The 18,454-nt window shown below is 47.6% G+C and overlaps 2 protein-coding genes across 5 annotated transcripts in view; both read right to left on the bottom strand.

The window, feature by feature from the left end:
• Positions 1–11,340, bottom strand: part of MAPKAPK3 (MAPK activated protein kinase 3) — a 123,000-nt gene extending 111,660 nt beyond the window's left edge. The window contains exon 1 of the mRNA XM_027728420.2: positions 11,181–11,340. Within this exon, the coding sequence (XP_027584221.1) occupies positions 11,181–11,333 (153 nt within the window). The 5' untranslated portion in view covers positions 11,334–11,340. The remainder of the gene's footprint in view (positions 1–11,180) is intronic.
• The window catches only part of HEMK1 (HemK methyltransferase family member 1), a 32,156-nt gene continuing 21,991 nt past the window's right edge, over positions 8,290–18,454 (bottom strand). For all 4 annotated transcript variants that reach the window (XM_039390957.1, XM_027728894.2, XM_039390922.1 and 1 more), the window contains exons 7-11: positions 16,363–16,412; positions 15,621–15,726; positions 14,573–14,668; positions 12,755–12,868; positions 8,290–12,417 (exon numbers count right to left, since the gene is read on the bottom strand). In XM_039390957.1, coding sequence (XP_039246891.1) covers positions 12,381–12,417; positions 12,755–12,868; positions 14,573–14,668; positions 15,621–15,726; positions 16,363–16,412 — 403 coding nt within the window. In that variant the 3' untranslated portion in view covers positions 8,290–12,380. The remainder of the gene's footprint in view (positions 12,418–12,754; positions 12,869–14,572; positions 14,669–15,620; positions 15,727–16,362; positions 16,413–18,454) is intronic.

Here is an 18,454-nt window from a genome sequence, read left to right as displayed (position 1 = left end):
AGGAAATGGCAGCAGCTGGGAAGTGGGAGGGAAGAGTTAGCACAGAATCCTACTGTGCAAGTTTTGGTTCTAAAATAGGGTGTGAAAAGTCTCTACACTCAGTAAATTCGGCCAAGTCTGTTTTTAAACACGAGATGCAGCCAAAGCTGGATATTTGCACAGCTCAGCTATCCTGAAACTCCCCATCTCATTTGTACCTTGGCTATTGATTTTTCATCACAGCTGCTCACTGCTGCTTCCCCTGCTCCTGCCTGGCCTGTTGGGTCAGGCTGTCTCTGGCCTCTCCATGCATAAAAGGAAATGAGACTGTGCAAGATTTAACTTGCTACTGCAGACTCCTCAGGCTTCTTTACAAAGCTCCTTTGGTTTTCATTTCTCCCTTTGAGACACTGCTCCAGAATCTCACTCCAGTGGTTGAAAATCTGATTTCCAGGCTAAGTTTATTAATAGTAAATTTGCACCACTTTGTCCTTGTGCCAGCATTGATCTTTATTATAAAGAACTTTTCTTCCCCTCTAGTACTTACTTGCCAATGAAGTGTTTACAGAGAGACATCCCATTCCCTCCCAGGCTTTGTTTTGCTAGGCAGAACAGACTCATCTCTTTTGGTTTTCCCTCACCTGCCAAGCTTTCTGTCCCTTTTCATCCCCCCAGCCCCGTTCTGGACCTGCCCCTGTGCAAGTCCATCTTTTGGACTGAACCATGCACAGAGTTCTTGGCACACTCCTGTATCTTGGTTTCAAACCTCCCTGTTTGTAGCAGGACTGTCTCCCTGAAACCATCCTGCAACCATGTCAGCCCTGACACACCCTCACCACACATTCCTATCGCAGTCAAAGTCCCTCTGATGCCTCCAGCAGCTCATTCCCTCCCCTCCTCCCACCTGCCAGCTCCTCATGCACAGCATTCCCAGACTGGCTGGGCACACACATGAGGTAAGTGCCAGCACTCAGTCCCACACACACTGTGGGGGCCAGTCCCACTGCTCTGCTCCTCAGCCTTTAAAACAAACAAACTCCCACAGATCCTGAACCTCCTGATCCGGGGCCTCCTGGGCCTCCTTCCCTTGATGATAGACTCTTCTGAACACCACAGACTCTGGCTTTCAGCCCTGGATCTTCCCTGGCTCAGGCAGTGGTGACAGAAGGACAGAGCCTCCCTCAGGCCCTCAAACCTTAGACCTGCCCTACTCAGAAGTGCACAGCCCTTAACTAGACTCCACAAGCTCTAAAATGCAGCCAAACAACCCCTTCAGATACATCCACTGAACCTCCTCTGCTGCCATGAACATCCTTCTCCTAACACAGGTCAGTTCTCATCAGGCTTCCCCGCTAATGAAACACCAGTTCCCTGCTCATGGGAAAAATTCCTGCTGACTTCCTTCCATTGGTGCTTCCCTGTAGCCTCTAGTGCTGGATACAGCCAGGCTGCCTCCCAGATCCCAGCCTTTGCCTCGCCTTTCAAAGATCCACCTTCAGTATAAACCCAGACTGGGAACAATGGCACACAGAACACCACTTAAGAACGAGCAAAGGCATTTCCATAGTTGCATAAAGAATCAATTTGGACATAGCTAAACCCAGATCTTAGCCTAGGGAATAAAGAATTCTTCTGTTCTTCTGTTCCTTGATCTAACTGGGACGAGTGGGGACATTTCTTATTTATAAGAAATAAAATTCAGAGGAGCACACCCATGGGAACTAGTCCAGTGCTATTCCAGTGGCGTGGTTCCAGCAACTGCCCTCATACCCTGGCTGCACTGCTCCCAGATCCCTGCAGTAATACTGACATTGAGGTCACACAGCACAAACCAACTCATAAACCTGCTTGTTCTACACCCTCAAAACTTGTCCCTCATCTTCCCATCTCTGCATTTGCAGCAGAGCTGCCACCACCTTCATTTCTGACTTTTTGGGAGCTCAGCCCTCCCTGTTAGGTGTGAGTTTCTGTCACTGATACCATTAAGAAAAGGACAAAGGAAGGCTTTACATCAGTGGAGTGGGGTGAACACACAACAGCTGTGCCTTGCTAAGGGCAGAGCAGTTCAGCAGCACCCTGCTGATCCAATGCTCTCTGCTGAGGTACTTTACAGCTCAGAACTGTTGATGCCTGAATTCTGTATTGACTCCCATGAAAATAAATCCCATTGTCACTGCAGCCCTTTGCCATGTCACACCCAGATCTGCTCCTCCACTGTGGATGCTATTCCCAAATTGAACATGTTTGCTTATAACAAGCAAGCTGCTTCTGTACTTTTTTTTTTCTTTTAACTATACGGTGTAATAGCTGCATGGATTTAATTTAAGGCTGGTAAGTTCTTCATCTGTGCTGTGATCCACATTGGAATTTGATTCCCTAGACTGTGGATTCCCAGCAGTGTCTGCAGTGGTGAATGCTGAAAGGTAACCACGGGAACACCTTCCTCCACGAGGGTAGCCAAGGCTCTCCCACCAGACATCCCATTTCAGGGCAAAGCAGGACAGGAAAGGAAACTTTGGCTCCCTCGATTTTGTGCCCTCCCAGTCATTCAAGGCATCTTCCCTGCTCAGGACATCCTGGGGGTTTTTTTTAGGAACTTATTTGTGTCGGTTGTTTGGGCAACACCTTGGAGAAGAGAAAAGACACACCAACATCTGGCATTCCCTCCACGGGGAGGGAGGCTCCATGGAAGAGGTCCAACAGGGAGAGCACACTGTCCTTTCCCTGCGAGGGGCAGGAGGGACAGGCTCCTGCACAGCAGGAGAGGAGGAATTATCTCACCCCTGACATGATGTGCTACAAGCAGTACAAAAGCAGAGCCAGGGCAGGGCAGCTGGGGAAACAAAGGGATTTTGAGGACTTTCACTATGGAGACTTGGGCTTAAGTCCTGGTGAGAACATCCAGGTCTTCTTTACCAGAACACTCAGGAGCATAACGAAGAGTGCCTTTGCTGGGACAGAAGGACAGCCAGCAGAAAAGCACCAGCAAAACAACAAAACAACCTCTTGGGAAGAACTTCTTTTAAGAACAGGCCTTTCCTTCAATTTGTTTTTGAAAGAGCATTGGTTTTGATAAAAGTTCCTGCCAAAGCTCCTTGGAACAGCTTTGCTTCTGGCACTTCAGAAACTCTATTCCAGAACATCCAAATTTTATCACAAGAGGTTTTTATCCCACGTGCATGATTATTGCCTTGCCCTAATCTGGAAAAAGCAGTGAAATATTTTATTACTTTGCAGATCATTAAGACAAATCAGTTATATTTGTTACTCCATAACAAAATGTTACCCAATTTTCTAGATCAAGGCATTGCCGGGTGCTGGAATGGCACTGCCAGACTCTCATTACATTGCAAACAAGGGAGTTCTTGTTCTAGGAAATAAGATAAGATGTTTCACTGATAATAAGCAGCAGTTGTTCTTACTGATTAAAAAAAAAAAAAGGTACCTAACTACTGTTTTCTTATATAATATACATACTGTGACCTGCTACTAGGTTTTACTTAGCAAATCAGCAGGAAACATAAGATGTACAACTTAAAATGGATATAACTCAAAGCAAAAATTCAGAAATCCCAGAGCAGAACATTACTAAAACTCAAAATCTGGGACACACTGTCCTCATAGGAAATTTTGCAAATTATTTCATTCTGATTAAAGGGGGGGAAAAAAATTCGCCAAACGAGCTTTAGAGTGTCAGAACTTCCCAGGAAACAGCAATTCTGAGTTAAGCTGTATCTTAATTCCAAGAAGCCGGAGCAAGATTTTTTGCTAGGAACAAAGTCCAAGATGATCTGGATGGAGGGAATTCTGCAGGGATGCACAGCACAAACAGAGAGGTTAGAGGAGGTCAGGCACAGCTGGCTGAGCAGAGCCCTGGTGGGGCAGTAGGGCACTGTCAGACTAGAAAGGGAAGAAAAAAGGGGGTTCCCTTCACTCCTCTGCCCACGGTCTGCAGAAAGCAGCAGGTCAGACCTGGAGAGGGAGAAGTGTCCCACTCCTGTGTGGGATGGACAGTGACATCCACGCTCAAGGCTCTGCTGGCCAGTGCCCACACGTTCCAGAGGGGCTCAGGAAAAGGCACCACCATCAGAGTGGGTTGGGGCCTCCCCTCCTGCCTTTCCAGACACACAGCAGCAGGGGAAGGTTCCAGCAAGCACCAACCATGGCAAAGATGGGATTCCAAGCAGTTATTTTGTGATCAGGACAGCAACAGGTTACAGGGCGTTCCTCTGGATGCCTTCATCTTCTAATTTTTGTGCTCATGACCTGTCCTGGCCTTAATCCCAGCCCTACTTAGTAACAAAATTACTTAATTACTACATTAAGTAATTTATTTAATACTTAACCAATTTCATTAGATTATCCAGCTTTCACAAGTTACACAGATCACCTCTCCAAAGACAAGATTTTTACTCTCAAAGCATTTATGGCCTTCTTCTTTTCCACCCAGGCAGTGACGGATGGAAAAGCCAAATTAAACAAATAAGTAACTACCTCCATAGTCTTGGCTTTATTGCTGGTCAATAGGGCACACAATCAAGACCTGAAGCAGAACAGACAATATATTTGTCAGGCTTATGGAACTTACCCTGGAGTTTATTGCACAACTCAGGACCTGCATCACATGTGTGTGTGTGTGTGTGTGTGTGTGTGTGTGTGTGTGTGTGTGTGTGTGTGTGTGTTGCTGAGGTGGAAAAAGTTGTGCTGCTGAACAAAGGGTTACTGTCTGCTGACACAGACAAGACAAAAAACTCACTGACCTGGAAGTTGAAGTACAAAATCTACTTTCAGCCTGAGTGCCCACTGCTCATACACATTAAATGAAGAAGCCTTGTTTGAGCCAAGTATGATCTTAATCTGCTCTTCTCGAGCATGGAGAGCACATGGCAGCACCAGGACTCCACCCAGCAAATCCCATCAGCTGCAACACCACACCAAGGACGATGCAAGACTGAACTGCCTCTTAGAGTAGATTTTTTTCTGTCACAAGCTCACTCTAAATTATCTAGCATAAAGAAATTTATCCATGCAAGCCAACAAGATTGGCAAGGGGAGAGTTACACAACAAGATACTGGCAGGGGAATAGAGTAGTAAAAATCTAGAGATGGAGCAACCTGCGAGGAGTCTCTAAGCTGTATGGCAACACAAACACAGCACAGACTGCAAAGGCTCAGAGAAGGACTCCAGAGGAGCAGCAAGCTCAAAGTCAAAGCATGGCAAGCAGGTCAGTCTCGGGTAAGTGGCAAAGCAATACAGGAGAGGAGAAAAGATATATCAGCTTAACAGCCTCCAGTCCCTGGAAAGGCTTAAATCAATGACTGGACGCTTGTTTCACAGAATACAAATACCACACAGCACCAGGTGTGCCAACTGGAATGACTGGGATGACTCCACTGAGGTCAACAGAGCTGTAACAGCTTGCTCTGGATTTACAGCTGGAACATCAAAGCACTACGCAAATCTAAGTAATTAATCATCAGCCAAATTCCAGGCCAGGAGTTTTATAATAATTCAAGCCTTTTTCAACAACCCAAGCAACTGTGTTCACATTCCAGTCTTAGATGTGTATTCCAGTTCCAGCAGTGAGGATGTTGATGGCAGAAGCTGCTCTCCTGCCAGCACTGCTGGGTCCTGCAGCTCTTGCAGCAGCTCAGGCTGCCAGGTAAGGCCTCCATGGCATTGGGCACTGTGCTGCCAAGGTGAGGGGCATGTCCCTCATGTGTGCATGTTGTTGTGTATGCACAAAACACAGAGACAAGCTAACCACCAAGAGAGGAAGAAGAAACAGGTGGGTAGCTAAAACTATAGACAGCAGCTGGCATAAAGTGGAAATCAAAATCTCTCACATAAGAATTGCTGAAGACATCCCACTAGAAGCAGAGTTTTGCCTCCCCTGGACTCCTGACTTTTACAGAAACTGGGTTTATAGAAGCTCAGGCCAGTGGCACCTTTGTGACACACCCTGAGCAGTGCTCTGCTCTCAGTCAATAAAGCTCCTCAGTCCTCTGCTCTGTCCACTGTTTCCTGCCCAGAATCCGTGGTCCACCAGGAAAACATCCACATCAGAGAAGGGGCTTTACTCACTTGCTGAAGTGCAGACATTGAGCAGAAATGCTCAGAGTTTGCCTCCTACATACAAATTGCACCTTGTAGACGCTCAGCCCCACACTTGTACTATGATTTCAGAGTGCCAGGGCAGGAATGTGGCAGCACAGGCCAGCCCTCCTAAAACCTTGACTTCATTTTAACCCACCCTTTCTCAATGGTCATCTTCTCTAGGTGAGCTTCACGTGCTGGTTTCTTCACCACTCCCTTCCTCCAAACAATCTGCCATCTGTGTGCCCCAGGTCCTGCAGCAGTGGCTGTGCCAGTAACACCAACTGTGAAAATTACCCTCCTGTCACATCCCAACACCGAGGCTCTCAAAACTGAACATCTCTCTGGTCACACTCTCCACCAAGGAATAACAACCACTACTTCCTGCTCCTTAGGCACTATCATCCTTCCAAGGAACAGCTGGGATAGACACTATTTAAAGAACCAGTCAAGGGAGGAACCAGTACAGCTACAGCTCAGTTGCCAGATCTGCCATTGAGAGCACCTGAGCTCCTCCTGAGACTCTGCCATGGCTCTTCCTTTGCTGTGCCTCAGTTTCTCACCACACCTGTTGGCCCTGGATATTTATATGGCAAACTCTTCTTTGCCACACTGCAAATTCCAGCCTGGGAGCTGAGAATCTCTGCCAACTGTCCTGATGCTCCCTGTCATGGACAGGATGATCTCAGAACATCCCAGCTGGCAGGAAAGAAAGGATGAAGTGTGAGACTACTTTTGTGGCCCTTTAAAGCAAGCTGAACCCAGAGTAAATATTCAATGTGGCCAAGGCCCCTTCCTCCCCAGGCAGCAGTTTGCTCACACAGTGCTTAAGGCCCTCCAGCCTGTGGTGGCCCTGCTCATGGAGCCATGGTTATCACTGTAAGGCTGCTGGGGCAGCTGCCACTGCAGTGACATGGTGATGCCCACTCTGCCCAAAATGCTGGGATGAGCACACAAGGCACAGGAGTGACCACTTGGGTGTGCTGGTGAAGGGAGAAGATGAAGCAGATCTTTAGAGCTCAGTTCTGCACCAACCACATTAAGGAGACAAACCACGGAGACCACAAGGTGTGGCAGCACTTCTCTGCACCTGCCTGCAAGGCAGCACATGTGACTCGTGCCCTGCCAGAGCACCAGCTGCTGTTGTGAACACGATGCACATTCCCAGCAGCAGCAGCAGCCTCTGTCATGCTCTCATCGTGCTCAGAGATGCTCTTGCTGCAGAAAAACTAGTGCTAGTTCTCTGGCTCACTCCCACATCCTCTGGGTTTGCACTGGAAAGCAGCAAAGCCAGTCTGGTTTACCAGGCTGCAGCAGGGGGGTGAGCCCTGTCACCAAGCAGCAGAGGAGAGATATTTCATGGAAGTTGGCTTGTTCTTTGCTCTTTCTGGCTGTACTTGAAGAAGAGCCATAGGACAGTCACAGTCCTATGTAATGGGGTACCCACATCCTCTATATCAGGTACTCTCACAATGGTTTATAAGACAGTAAAGGAATAACATTCCAACCAGAACAGCAGGGAACAGAGTAAGCAAAAATACACCAAGGTCAGGCCTGCAGTTTGTCACCCAGCAGGGATCTGCATCCAGATCTGCTGAATCCCAGTATAGGATGGAACCACTGGAAAGTTTCCAGCAAATGCAGCATTAAACTTCCCAAAGGGAGCAAAGTGGAATGACAGCTTATTTGCCTCTGACCTACTAATAGCAGATGAAGAAGAGTGCAGGTCACACCTGCTTTTGGGCACTGCTGGAGCTCCTCTGGCCTTGCCTGTGGGCAGGAACTACTGCAAACAAGCTCCTCCTTCTTTGTTATCCTTACCCACTCTGCCCCACAGTGAATCCAAAGGCATGTGGATTTCTTTCCTCAGACACAAGAGAAAGAAATCTAAGGCACTTTGCTCAAGAGAAAATCCCTTGAAAAACAGTTAATTTTGCAAAACCTCCAGTGGATCTGCACACACCATACTCCCCAAAGGCCCGATCCCAGGATCCAGCCCAGAAGGAAAATCAAAAGAAACAGAGAAGGACTGTGACAGGACCCTCCACAGGAGGAAACATCTGAAACTTCTGACAACTGAAAGCATATCAAAACATCTATGGAAAAGGAAATAGTCTGGAAACTGGATTAAGTCTCTCTTGGTATCTCATTATCATCCTGACTGTGAGAGAGAAGTCTTTTTTCACTGGGTATTTGTCCCTCTGGATTCAAACTGGAGTGGAAATTGTAGTTTATTAAAACTTAAATACACTTTTTGATAACTTTCCCAGACAAACAAAATGTTAATGCAAGTTTTGGCTTAGTCTTCACTTGGGAAATGACTCCTCCTCTGCAGCAGGATGAGCTCCAGCAGCTTTGTTATTCCACTCACCAGAGGCCCAAGTATCACCTGCGACGTGTCTGCGGCACACGTGGTCCCCTCACGTTTCACAGGCAGGGAGGGAAGGATGTGCACAGCTGACAGAAACAACACAGTGTTGGAGTTCTTTCCCTCAGAAATGAAGACTGAGGAAACATGGGAACAGACATGGAAGGTGCTCTAAGGAGAGAGGCAGCTGTTCACCTCAGGACAGGAGAAGTGCTCGGTTTTAATCACCCCGAGCTGCCATTGCAGGGGATAACTTTGCAGCAGATAGAACAACAAAGCACCAAAACAGAGTGAATGCAGAAGTCCCTTGTCAGCACTGGGAGCCTTTTAGATCAGGCTGGGCAAACATTTGTCAGGAATGATGTAAGGCAAATTGATGCTTACTTGGACAGAGAAATTGGGCTAGATGACTGTCAAGCTCTCTTCCAAGCCATTTTGATCTATGGCCCCACATTGAGGAACATCGAATGTCAACCAGTAATCCACACACATTCGGTTATCTGGGTCCCCAGAGACGCTCTGTGTCACCCCAGTGGAGTCACCCTGTCAGTCAGTGCCTCACAGGGGCAGCAGTCTCATTCCTACAAGACCACAGGTAGTTTATCCTCTGTGAGGATGAACATATTTCTTTCTCTCTCTAAAGTCCCTGGGAAAGGCCCTCTCACCCCACATCTTGGGCGGACACTGAAAGCACAGGTGGCACTTTGGGGTGCTCACGTGGACATTACACCAGAACAAGAATGGTTCTCTGTCTCTGACCTCCAGCCCTAGGGGGCCTTCAGGCCCCCCATCAACAGCATGAGGTACAACCCCAGTCCTGTACCAAGCTGTGAGTCCCCTTCCAGTTTGCCGACACAAGCCCAGTGTCGAAGCTGTTTCACCGGCACAGGAATCGAGGTTAAAGCCCCACTTTGCAGCTGCACCGACCCTTCTGCCCTCTGCTGACCCCAGTTCTCTCTGGCGGGGTCTGCCCCTCCCCACGCAGCGGGCAGGAGTCTCTCTAGCACGGACACAGCTAAACTGGGCCCGCAGCTCCATCTGCAGGGCTCTGCCAAACCGCGAGCCTTTCCCAGCTCGTCCTCGGGGCAGGGCAGTTATCCCGGTGGATCCCGCACACCTGGTGACCCCACAACACCGATGGGAGCACACACAGACCACACTCCTCAGGGGCCTGAAAGCAAACGAAGCTCCTCTCTGAAAGCACCACCTCGGGAATCAAATCACCGTTTTACTGGGTTCCAAAGACCCAGTAAATTCCCAGAAAATTCCGTGTATGTCAGACACTGGATTACGCACGCTGCCAAGGGAGGCGTCAGCCTCCTGCGGCTCCAGGGAGCTCTGCAGAGCTCACATGCACAGGGAGCTGAGGCAGCTCAGCCTCCTGCCCGCGGGCAGCACAGACACAGCCCAGGGGAGCCCCCTAAAACCACCACCTCCAGCGAGCTTTTCTGTCCCAAAATGAGCCCGGGCCAATACGTGTAAAGCACTGAGGAACACACTGTACGACACCAGCACATTCCCTGGGATGTGAGTCTGACAAGAACATCCAGCCTCTTGGGAGGAACAGCAATTTTTCTCCACTCTTTATGAAAAGGTCAGCAGCACCATGTGATTTTCCAAGACATATAACCCCTATGCAATGCAAATCCATGGAAATGCAAGCATTTTCACCATTGCTTTACTATAAATATAGGAATTTAACACTTGCCCTACTGGATTAGACCCACGGTCTGTCTCACAGGGGATTTGTTCTGCTCAGAGCTCGGACAAGTGACTGATTGATGCTTCCAAGAAAAAGCACACTGCCTTCCCCAGCACCCTCGGAGGGTCAGCTAACTGCAGCCTGCTGCAGGGGGACAGCCAGCCCCTGAAGAATGAAGCATGATGCTGTAAAACTCTCCCATAACCCAGCTTTTAAGGCATCCTGCAAAAGCAAGCTGTGCATGTTGCTCTCTTTCATACATGAACACTGGTAACAGCCAGGAGAAACCTGAAACATTTCTTTAAATTTAATTTCTAAACAGAGTCTGAGTAAATGAATTTTAAAAATATCCATCGATTACTATTAAAAACAAATCCACAACCAAACAGAACAACACCTCTGACTAAAATTTGAACTCATGGCTCTGGTAAAACTCTAGCAAAACAGAAATCAGCTGTGCTGAGGCTTTATTTCCAAACCTAGGCTCACGTGCACTTTAACTGATCTCTTTTAGTTCTCTCCTCCCCCAGATTTCCTTTACTGTGTTTGACCAGAGCAGGTACTACAGGCCAGAGAAGACTCACAGTTTCAAATAAAGAGTGTCCAGGACATGACTATCTCCTGGGGTGGATAAATGCAGCGTCAGAGGTACAAGGGGGAAAGGGCAGTGTGTGCACAGGGCTGCAAGAGCCCAGAGGGTGGGAAGGATCCAGCTGGAGACCCGAGCGCTGGGACATCAGCGAGAGCTCGGGGCTCTCTGGGGAAGCAGGGCCAGTGTTCAGCAGGTAAGGGGGAATGAAAGAGCAGGGAGAGTGGGAGAGGTAGAGGGGAAAGGGAGATGTATTAGTGCTCATGAAATGCCTCTGAATCTGCTGCAGCCTTCCCAACAGACTCAGTTTGCTGGTGCACCTCCTGTCTAATGTTTCTGGCAGTGCAGTCCCAGTCCAGCCTGGACAGGGCCTGACAGCACATCCCTGGCACACACAGACTGCAGGGTCACTGTCTGGACACTTCCACCCCTCCTGAGTGCTCACCTCCACTGGCCCAGCAACTGCTTCCATTTGGACACCAGATCCTTTCCTTTGCTGGCTTTCCTTCCTTCTCTCACTAGCTATGGTCAGGAAAGGAACTTGCAACACTGGAAACAGCAGCAACAGCAAGCAGCAGCTTGAATTTAATCTTGCCATTATTTATAATGTCATGATGTTGACTGTCCATTTCAGGGACTTCTCTCAGTGCTGTTTCAGACAGCCCTGCTCTGAGTCATCCTTCCCAAAGAGACAGACCTCAGCTATTCCCACACTGTCAAGAGACTGAGTCCTACTCCAAACTTAGCTTGCTGTCAAATTTTGTACAAGTCATTTCACCTCTTGTTTTCCAACTTCTCCATCTGCAAAACTGGAGTAGCAACTCTGGCCTTCTGTGTGAAGTCTTGCTAGTAAATGCCTGGCATGGAAGTTGGGCACTTGTATTACTATCAGAGCAATGTGTGGGTGCCAGGTGTTTTGTCAGGTCTGAAGAATTGCAGAGCAATTCCTGTAAAGACACTGATCTGAAGCACTATCTTTATTACAGCATTTTAACTGATTCTGGCAGCATCCACCAAGTGTCAAGGGCTGTAGATCAGGTATTGTAACATGTGCACTGATCCTTCAATGGCATGTCACTCAGCAGGAGTGGGAAACAAAGGCTGATTTACTGTTGGAGCATCAGGATCCTGGAACAGAACCAAATTTGAAATGTGCAGGTCAGTCATGTCCTGTTATACCTGCAAATCCATGTGCCAATATAAGCCAGACTTTGGACCTATCATCCAATCTGGTCACATTCTATATAAATGAATCTCAAGGCCAAAAAATAATGGAATCCTTTCTAGGTCAAATGAGTGATCTGGCACGTTGAGAAGCTGTATTTTTAATGAAATATCTGGAGCTGTGAACTCCATCTTGGGTCCTGAGATTAATGAGCCGCTTTAGCAGAGCACACTATAAAGTTTCCTGCAGCTCCCTGAGAAAGGTGAAACACTGAAACACTTCCACATGCTCAGCTGAACTTCTGCATCTCTGGGTGAAGTCTGTATTGGGAAATGAAGGGGTCTGTCACTGCATGGAGTCCAGCAAAGGGGAATGAAGTGGAGATTCCTTTCACCCAGCAAAAGGAGTTTTCCACAAGCTGTTCAGCCAGGCTCAAGAGCACAAAGCATCCTGCAAGGAGAGTTATGTCTGCTCCAGTTGTCATCTGCTTTGTTTCTGGATGTGTAGAAACCTAGGCCTGTGGGAAAAAGAATGACCAGCACTGTAAGTCTCACTCTGGGAGAATATGCCTCTACATCTATCCTATAAAAGCAGCAATTTTCCAATGGCAATAATCCCCCCAAGCCTGTCACTCCACCAGAAATGCTTACCTGTGTCAGAATTTATGACTCAGAAACACTTGCCAGGCTGTCTCAGGATATCAGAAGGCTGAGTCCCTATTTTGTCATAGACTGGCTTCAGCTGTGGCCCTTCCCTGGCTGAGTTCATCCAGTTCATCAGGGTGCAGGGACATATTCCACAAAGGACACAGACCTACACCTGAAGCAAGAATCTGAAGGTAAAAAAAGACTTACTTGCCACAGAAGTCCTTGTGAATGGCACGGAGGGTGAGTGGTAAGTTTGGGTGTGCCTGTAGCCAGTGCTCCACCATATCTGGGTGTCTGGGATCAACTTCCAGAAACACACTCCTGAAAAGACATGTTCAAGTGTAGAAAGCAGAGAGATGCACATGTTTAGCTTGTTAAATTGATAAAAATTAAGGTCTTTCCTTCTGGATGACTCCTACCAGTGGGAAATAAAAAGGTCAGCAAACGCACTGCAATCCAGTAATCCTAAAATAGATCATAGCTGTCTATTTTACATGCAGATCCCAACTGCCTCCTTCAGGGGAGAAAGTGTTGAACCTGGGGGGGAATTCTCATGGTACTTAAGCCCTTGTGTCAAGATGTAAGGAGCCCTTTTGAAGGTCATGCAGAGATACCACCAGCAATGTCTTCCTGAAGCCCCCAAAGATGTAAGGCCAGAATGCAGTTTTATGCTGCAAATGCACAGACACTGAGCACTGGCCTGGCAGCAGGAAGTTCCTCTGTGTGGAGGCAGCAGAGCCATGAAGTACAAGGCAGCACACACATCCTCCCACAGTAAATGTCTCCATAAATCAGTCATGAAAACACCACCAGCATTCAGGCCTACCCAAAACTCATCAGCCAGCCTCAGTCGGGGCACCAGGACTAGGCCTGGGCACTGCAGGGCTACTTCCATTTCTGGCAGGCTTTACAACCCCAGCTCACTTCCCATCTCCCCTCCTGTGATGGGGCAGAACCACCCCAGCTCAGAGGCGTGTGGAGGATGGAGCTGGTCATGGCCTGGGAGAGCACAGCAAGATACAACATCAACAGGCAGAGGACAGAGGCCAAGCCCCATCCTATGCTGTCCTGAGAACTCCTAAAACATCCCACACTGAATACTCCCTACAAATTCACCAAGCTGGGTGTGGATCTCATTTCTGACCCTAAAAAACTTCCACTCCTCAATGGGGGCTCCACCTTATACAATGAGCAAAAAGGGAAGGAAAAGAAATAATCCTAACAAACAACCCCATGGGACCAGTCTCTGTTGCTGGGAAGTTCTGAGGAGCATCTTCTGCTCCTGTGGTCATCCAAAGCATGAGGAATGAATTCTGCATGGAGTATGCCTCTCAGTTTTCCCATTCTTCTTCTCAGAACAGCAGATTTTCAATGACCTCTCTTATGCTGGCCAAGTGTCAGGAATATTCAGCAGGATGTGTGAATGCCCTGGCACATGAACAATGCATTCAGATTTTTGGTTATCAGCATGATGATCTTCAAAATGGATCCCACATGACAGAGAGCAGGAACAATCAGTCTTGAATACTAATCAGGGAGAAATTTAACATCTAAGAAACTATCCCTGGCTGATCTTCTTTCTCCTGGGATATTGAGCATTGTATACTGGCACAATAAACAAGTTTCCCCTAATTAAAGGGGAGGGAATAGAGATCTACATCCATCCTCCCAGAGTTCTACAATGCTTCTCCTTCCATCAGTTATTCACCTTAAAAAGTTCCCCTGCTTTTTGCACTCTCTTCCACGTTCTTTTTGTTCCTGCTTTGACCTTTAAAGGTTCCCACTTCAGTAATGACCATGAAACAGCACCACCAGTCAAGGAAGGCCTGTATCCCTTTATTAACCCATTTCAAGCTAATTTTGCTCATACACATGACATTTTCTAAAGTGCTATTATTAAATGGGGCAGTGGGGGTATAGTTCTGCAACTATTTTCCCTCTGTTTTGTTTTCATACAGGAAGGTGTAGAAGTTACAGAACTGAGTGGATAAAGGACACGGAATTCAAAGAGAGAGCAGTGCTTACCCAGAATCCTTCAGAAGAGAAGGAGCCAAAGCCAGAATTGTTTTGATGACTCTCATCCCATCATCTCCCCCATCCAAAGCATCAAGGTCCTCATAGCTGGAGTGTGGGAAAAAGATGACATTTAACAGCAATTAATGTGGCCCTTGAGAATGGATCACCCCAGGCTTCATGGAGAAAGGAGCACCAAACACAGCTGAGCTCCAGTGCTCCTAGAGCAGGGGACAGCACCCAGGGCTTTCCTGTAAAATACAGGGAGTGGAGGGCAGCTACCACTGGGCTGAGAAATTCTACTTTTAGCACCAGCAGAAAACATCCCCTGGAGTCTGCCTGAAGATCAGGAGCTGCAGCCAGGGGCTCACACTTCCAGCAGTGGGTCTGTTCTCTCTGTGTGAGCTGCACAGGGAGAAAAGGGGTTGCACAGCCAGGGCTTGGTGCTTGCTCTCAACCAAGCCAACAACCACATCAGCTGCCTGCTAACCCAGCAGAGCCAGCTGGGGTGGAGACAGCTCAGCTCTCAGAACTCTGCTGTGCATCTCATACAGAGGTGGGGGCAGGACCTTGTCCTGACACGCAGACAATCGAGTTTGGGGAAGAACCAGCACACGCAAAGTAGTTCCACATCCCAAAAGAGCTTATTCTTTTTTTTCTCTGCTTAAGACATGTACTGGGATGAGAATGGGTAGCAGCATTTCCACCCATCACAAAAAGCTGCTCAGATTACTCTTTCTTTCATAAACTCACACCAATTATTTAAAAAAAAGTCTAACAGGAAAAAGTCTCTGAAACAATTTTGGATTGAGAACTTGTTGGTTTCAAAGTGTGTGTGTTTTCCATTTTAATGAGTATTTAAAATACTTTGATACTGCTTCAGGCCTGTAAGCAGTATCAAAGTAACACTGAATTATTATATACCACATAAACACACCCACACTTTGCACATGTATACTACATTTGCATGTTTTGTGTGCAGTTGTGTGTAGTACAAGGAAGCAGACAGAAAACCTTGCTCCAAGGAACAAGAGAGGAAAAAATCTATTTGTCTGATTACCAGAGGATTTCTGCATCCAAGGAAGCCATGTCCTCATGGAAAACATATGGGGGGTTACTGACTATGACATCTATGGGGCCCCAGAGCAGCAGCTGTTTGGCAGAACCTAGAAAAGAAGAAGAATCACAACCAGCTCTGAACTGTGGTATCTTCCCTATAAGCTCAGTGTCAACATCCTACCCAGGGAACAGCCAAGCATCGACCTCACTGCTTAAGCCTCAGCAAATGTCAGTTTTAACTGGTTTCAGCCAAGTCTGGGTAAGACAAGTATCCTTCCCTGGTTCAACTCACCTAATTTCAGGTGAATAAGGCTGGGCATTTAATCTAAGCTAAATATATGGGCTCCCTCTAACATCAGTGGAGAGATAGGCATGTACAAGTTTATCTAAAGCATCCATGTCAACATGGAATGAATTACAACATGTACATATTTGCCTCTCCTCAGTAACAGCAAAGGGCACCTGTACTACCAGCTCAGACACAACCTTTGGACACCTAAAACCAGGAACAATTCACCTTCTGGTGTAGACAGGGACTTCTCTCAGCTGATCATATGGCCTGGAAATCTCTGAAGGGAAAAGCTTCACTGGCTCACTTCTTACTGACTTTCTTCTCTGTTAACTTCAACACCCTCCTGCCACCTGCATCCCAGAGGGGTCCCTTGGGTGTATGTCACACCTGCCTCCCCATCAAACAAAAAAGGGAGAAAGACAAAGGGGATTGTAACAGTGAAAAGAGTTACTGTGTGAAACATCTTGGTGGATGATGTGAATCCTCTCCTGGAGCTGCAGCCTGTAAAATTCCAGACGGAAGAACAGAAAGCTTAGGAGGCAAGTTTGTGTGGATTCATGAACAGCACATTCTACAAACAGATCAGTAAATATTACACCTCTTATCTGATACACTTACATCCCACCCCACTGACTGCAGCTGGATTCCCCAATTTAGGACCTGCTCTTTGCTCGAGGAACAAAATTCAAAGCAAAGAGCACACTCTGCACCCATGGTGATTCCAGAGTGTGGCTCCTCTATATTCTCCTTGCCAGGGGAAAATAGTTGAGACAGTGATCCTTAAGTCTTAGGAATCTTGAGCAAAGCTCCCTTGATGCTCCTGGGACAGAAAAGAGAGGCCAGTCTGAAAGTAGCCTTGGGCTTGGTGGCAGCCTGATACCACAGCAGAGGTCAGAGAAACAGGGAGAGTGACACAGCAAGGATGGAGAAGTTCCTCAGCCACGTGATCCACCCATCAAAATACCTCTCTCTTCTCCCCAGTTTTGCCTCTGGCCCTTGTGAGGACATTTGAACAATGTCAGAGGAAGTACTCTGCAAAGGCAGAAAGACCAGGCTGGTCAGGATCTACTGTAGGAGCAAGACTCCAAGCCTCCCACAGAAGATGCCATTCCCAGACCAGCAACAGCTGCCCTGTGAGCACACACAGGCATCAGGAAAGGGAGGGATTCCTGCACTGGGTGCCATGGGCACAGGATTGATTCAGTGAGAGTAGGACTCACCTAAGCATCTGGAGAACACAGCTGGGATAAGGGAGCTCTGAAAAGCAGGCAGGATCCAAGCTGGGTTCAGTCAAGCAGTTACACAGCTTATCCTGCTGGCTCCTCTCCCAAGAGCTACAGGGCACCACGCCATGGACAAGGTTTCAAGGATGCAATGAAAATATCCATGGAGAAATACGAGGTCCTCTGACAGGGTATTTACACTCCCTCATGCACTCTTAGGCCAACAAGCAATGCTAATAAGCAAGACAATTTTTCCCAGATGACAGAACAATAATCCACCAAGGAGGCAAAGATCTGGCCAGCTTTTACTATATCTATGAAAAATTGCAACAGAACTTGGTTCAACACTGACACTTCAGAAGGAAACCTCTGCTCTCCATTCTGTGTAACTGGGCTAGGAGGCAAAGGGTGACAGTGTGGTGACAAGCCTGGGAAGGGCCTGTTCCTACACATCTCTTCAGGCTCACTGTGAGCTGGGGCTGGGCTGCAAGTGAAGAAATACAGCTCAGTGCAGCCAGAACCAGAAGTATCCTGTCTCTGTAGCCCCAGTGCTGGCAGCAGCTTGGGAAAAAAGTGTATGTGGGCCCTGTGGACAGAAATTCCAGTTAATGAGCACCTCCTGAAACTCATGGACTCCATGAGAAACAGCAATAGGAATTCTTTGTGACATGGCTCTAATTAATGCCAAGGGCCCAGCATTTCCTGAGGACATGGATGCAGTCTGGAGCTCTGTACCCTTCACAATGTCTGCAGAGACTGGGATCCAGGACTCAGAAGCATTCTGGGATTCCAGCTCTGGAGCTCCCTGTGGTAGTGACAGTCCACAACAGCCTGACAGAAGAACCAACTGAGGAAGTGGAGCCACTAGGAAGGACAAGGTCAACCTGACAGACATCTGTCCTGATTTCAGGCACAAGGCTTTGATTCAGCAGCTCTGAACATCCAGGTGTCCAAACAGCTTGGGGCCCAGCAGCACCATTCCCACTAAACCAATTCTGCAAGGAGGATCCTGAGGGAGGCCACACTCAGAGCACAGCGGAGGAAAAGTGCTACTGGAGTGTGCAAGCTTATTTCTAGAGGAGCAAGGACAGACACAAGCACAGCAATAATGACCTAGGGAGCCACTTGTCCTTCACTCCTGAGTGACATAAACGTTCCTCCTGCTGCCCTGAGCTTCCTGAGTTCACAGAAAGGGATAAGAGGAGTTACCAAGAAACACTTTGAAAACCCTTTACAACAAACAGTGTGTAAGTACTATTGCTTTACTGAGGCTGCTGTCTTTACAAAGTGTGTTCACAAGTCAAAGAAAAAATACTCTGG

The sequence above is a fragment of the Pipra filicauda genome, unplaced genomic scaffold, assembly GCF_003945595.2.
Source record: "Pipra filicauda isolate LSUMZ 115617 unplaced genomic scaffold, ASM394559v2 scaffold102_size2360937_pilon, whole genome shotgun sequence".
Taxonomy (NCBI): domain Eukaryota; kingdom Metazoa; phylum Chordata; class Aves; order Passeriformes; family Pipridae; genus Pipra; species Pipra filicauda.
This window is presented reverse-complemented; position numbering and strand designations above follow the sequence as displayed.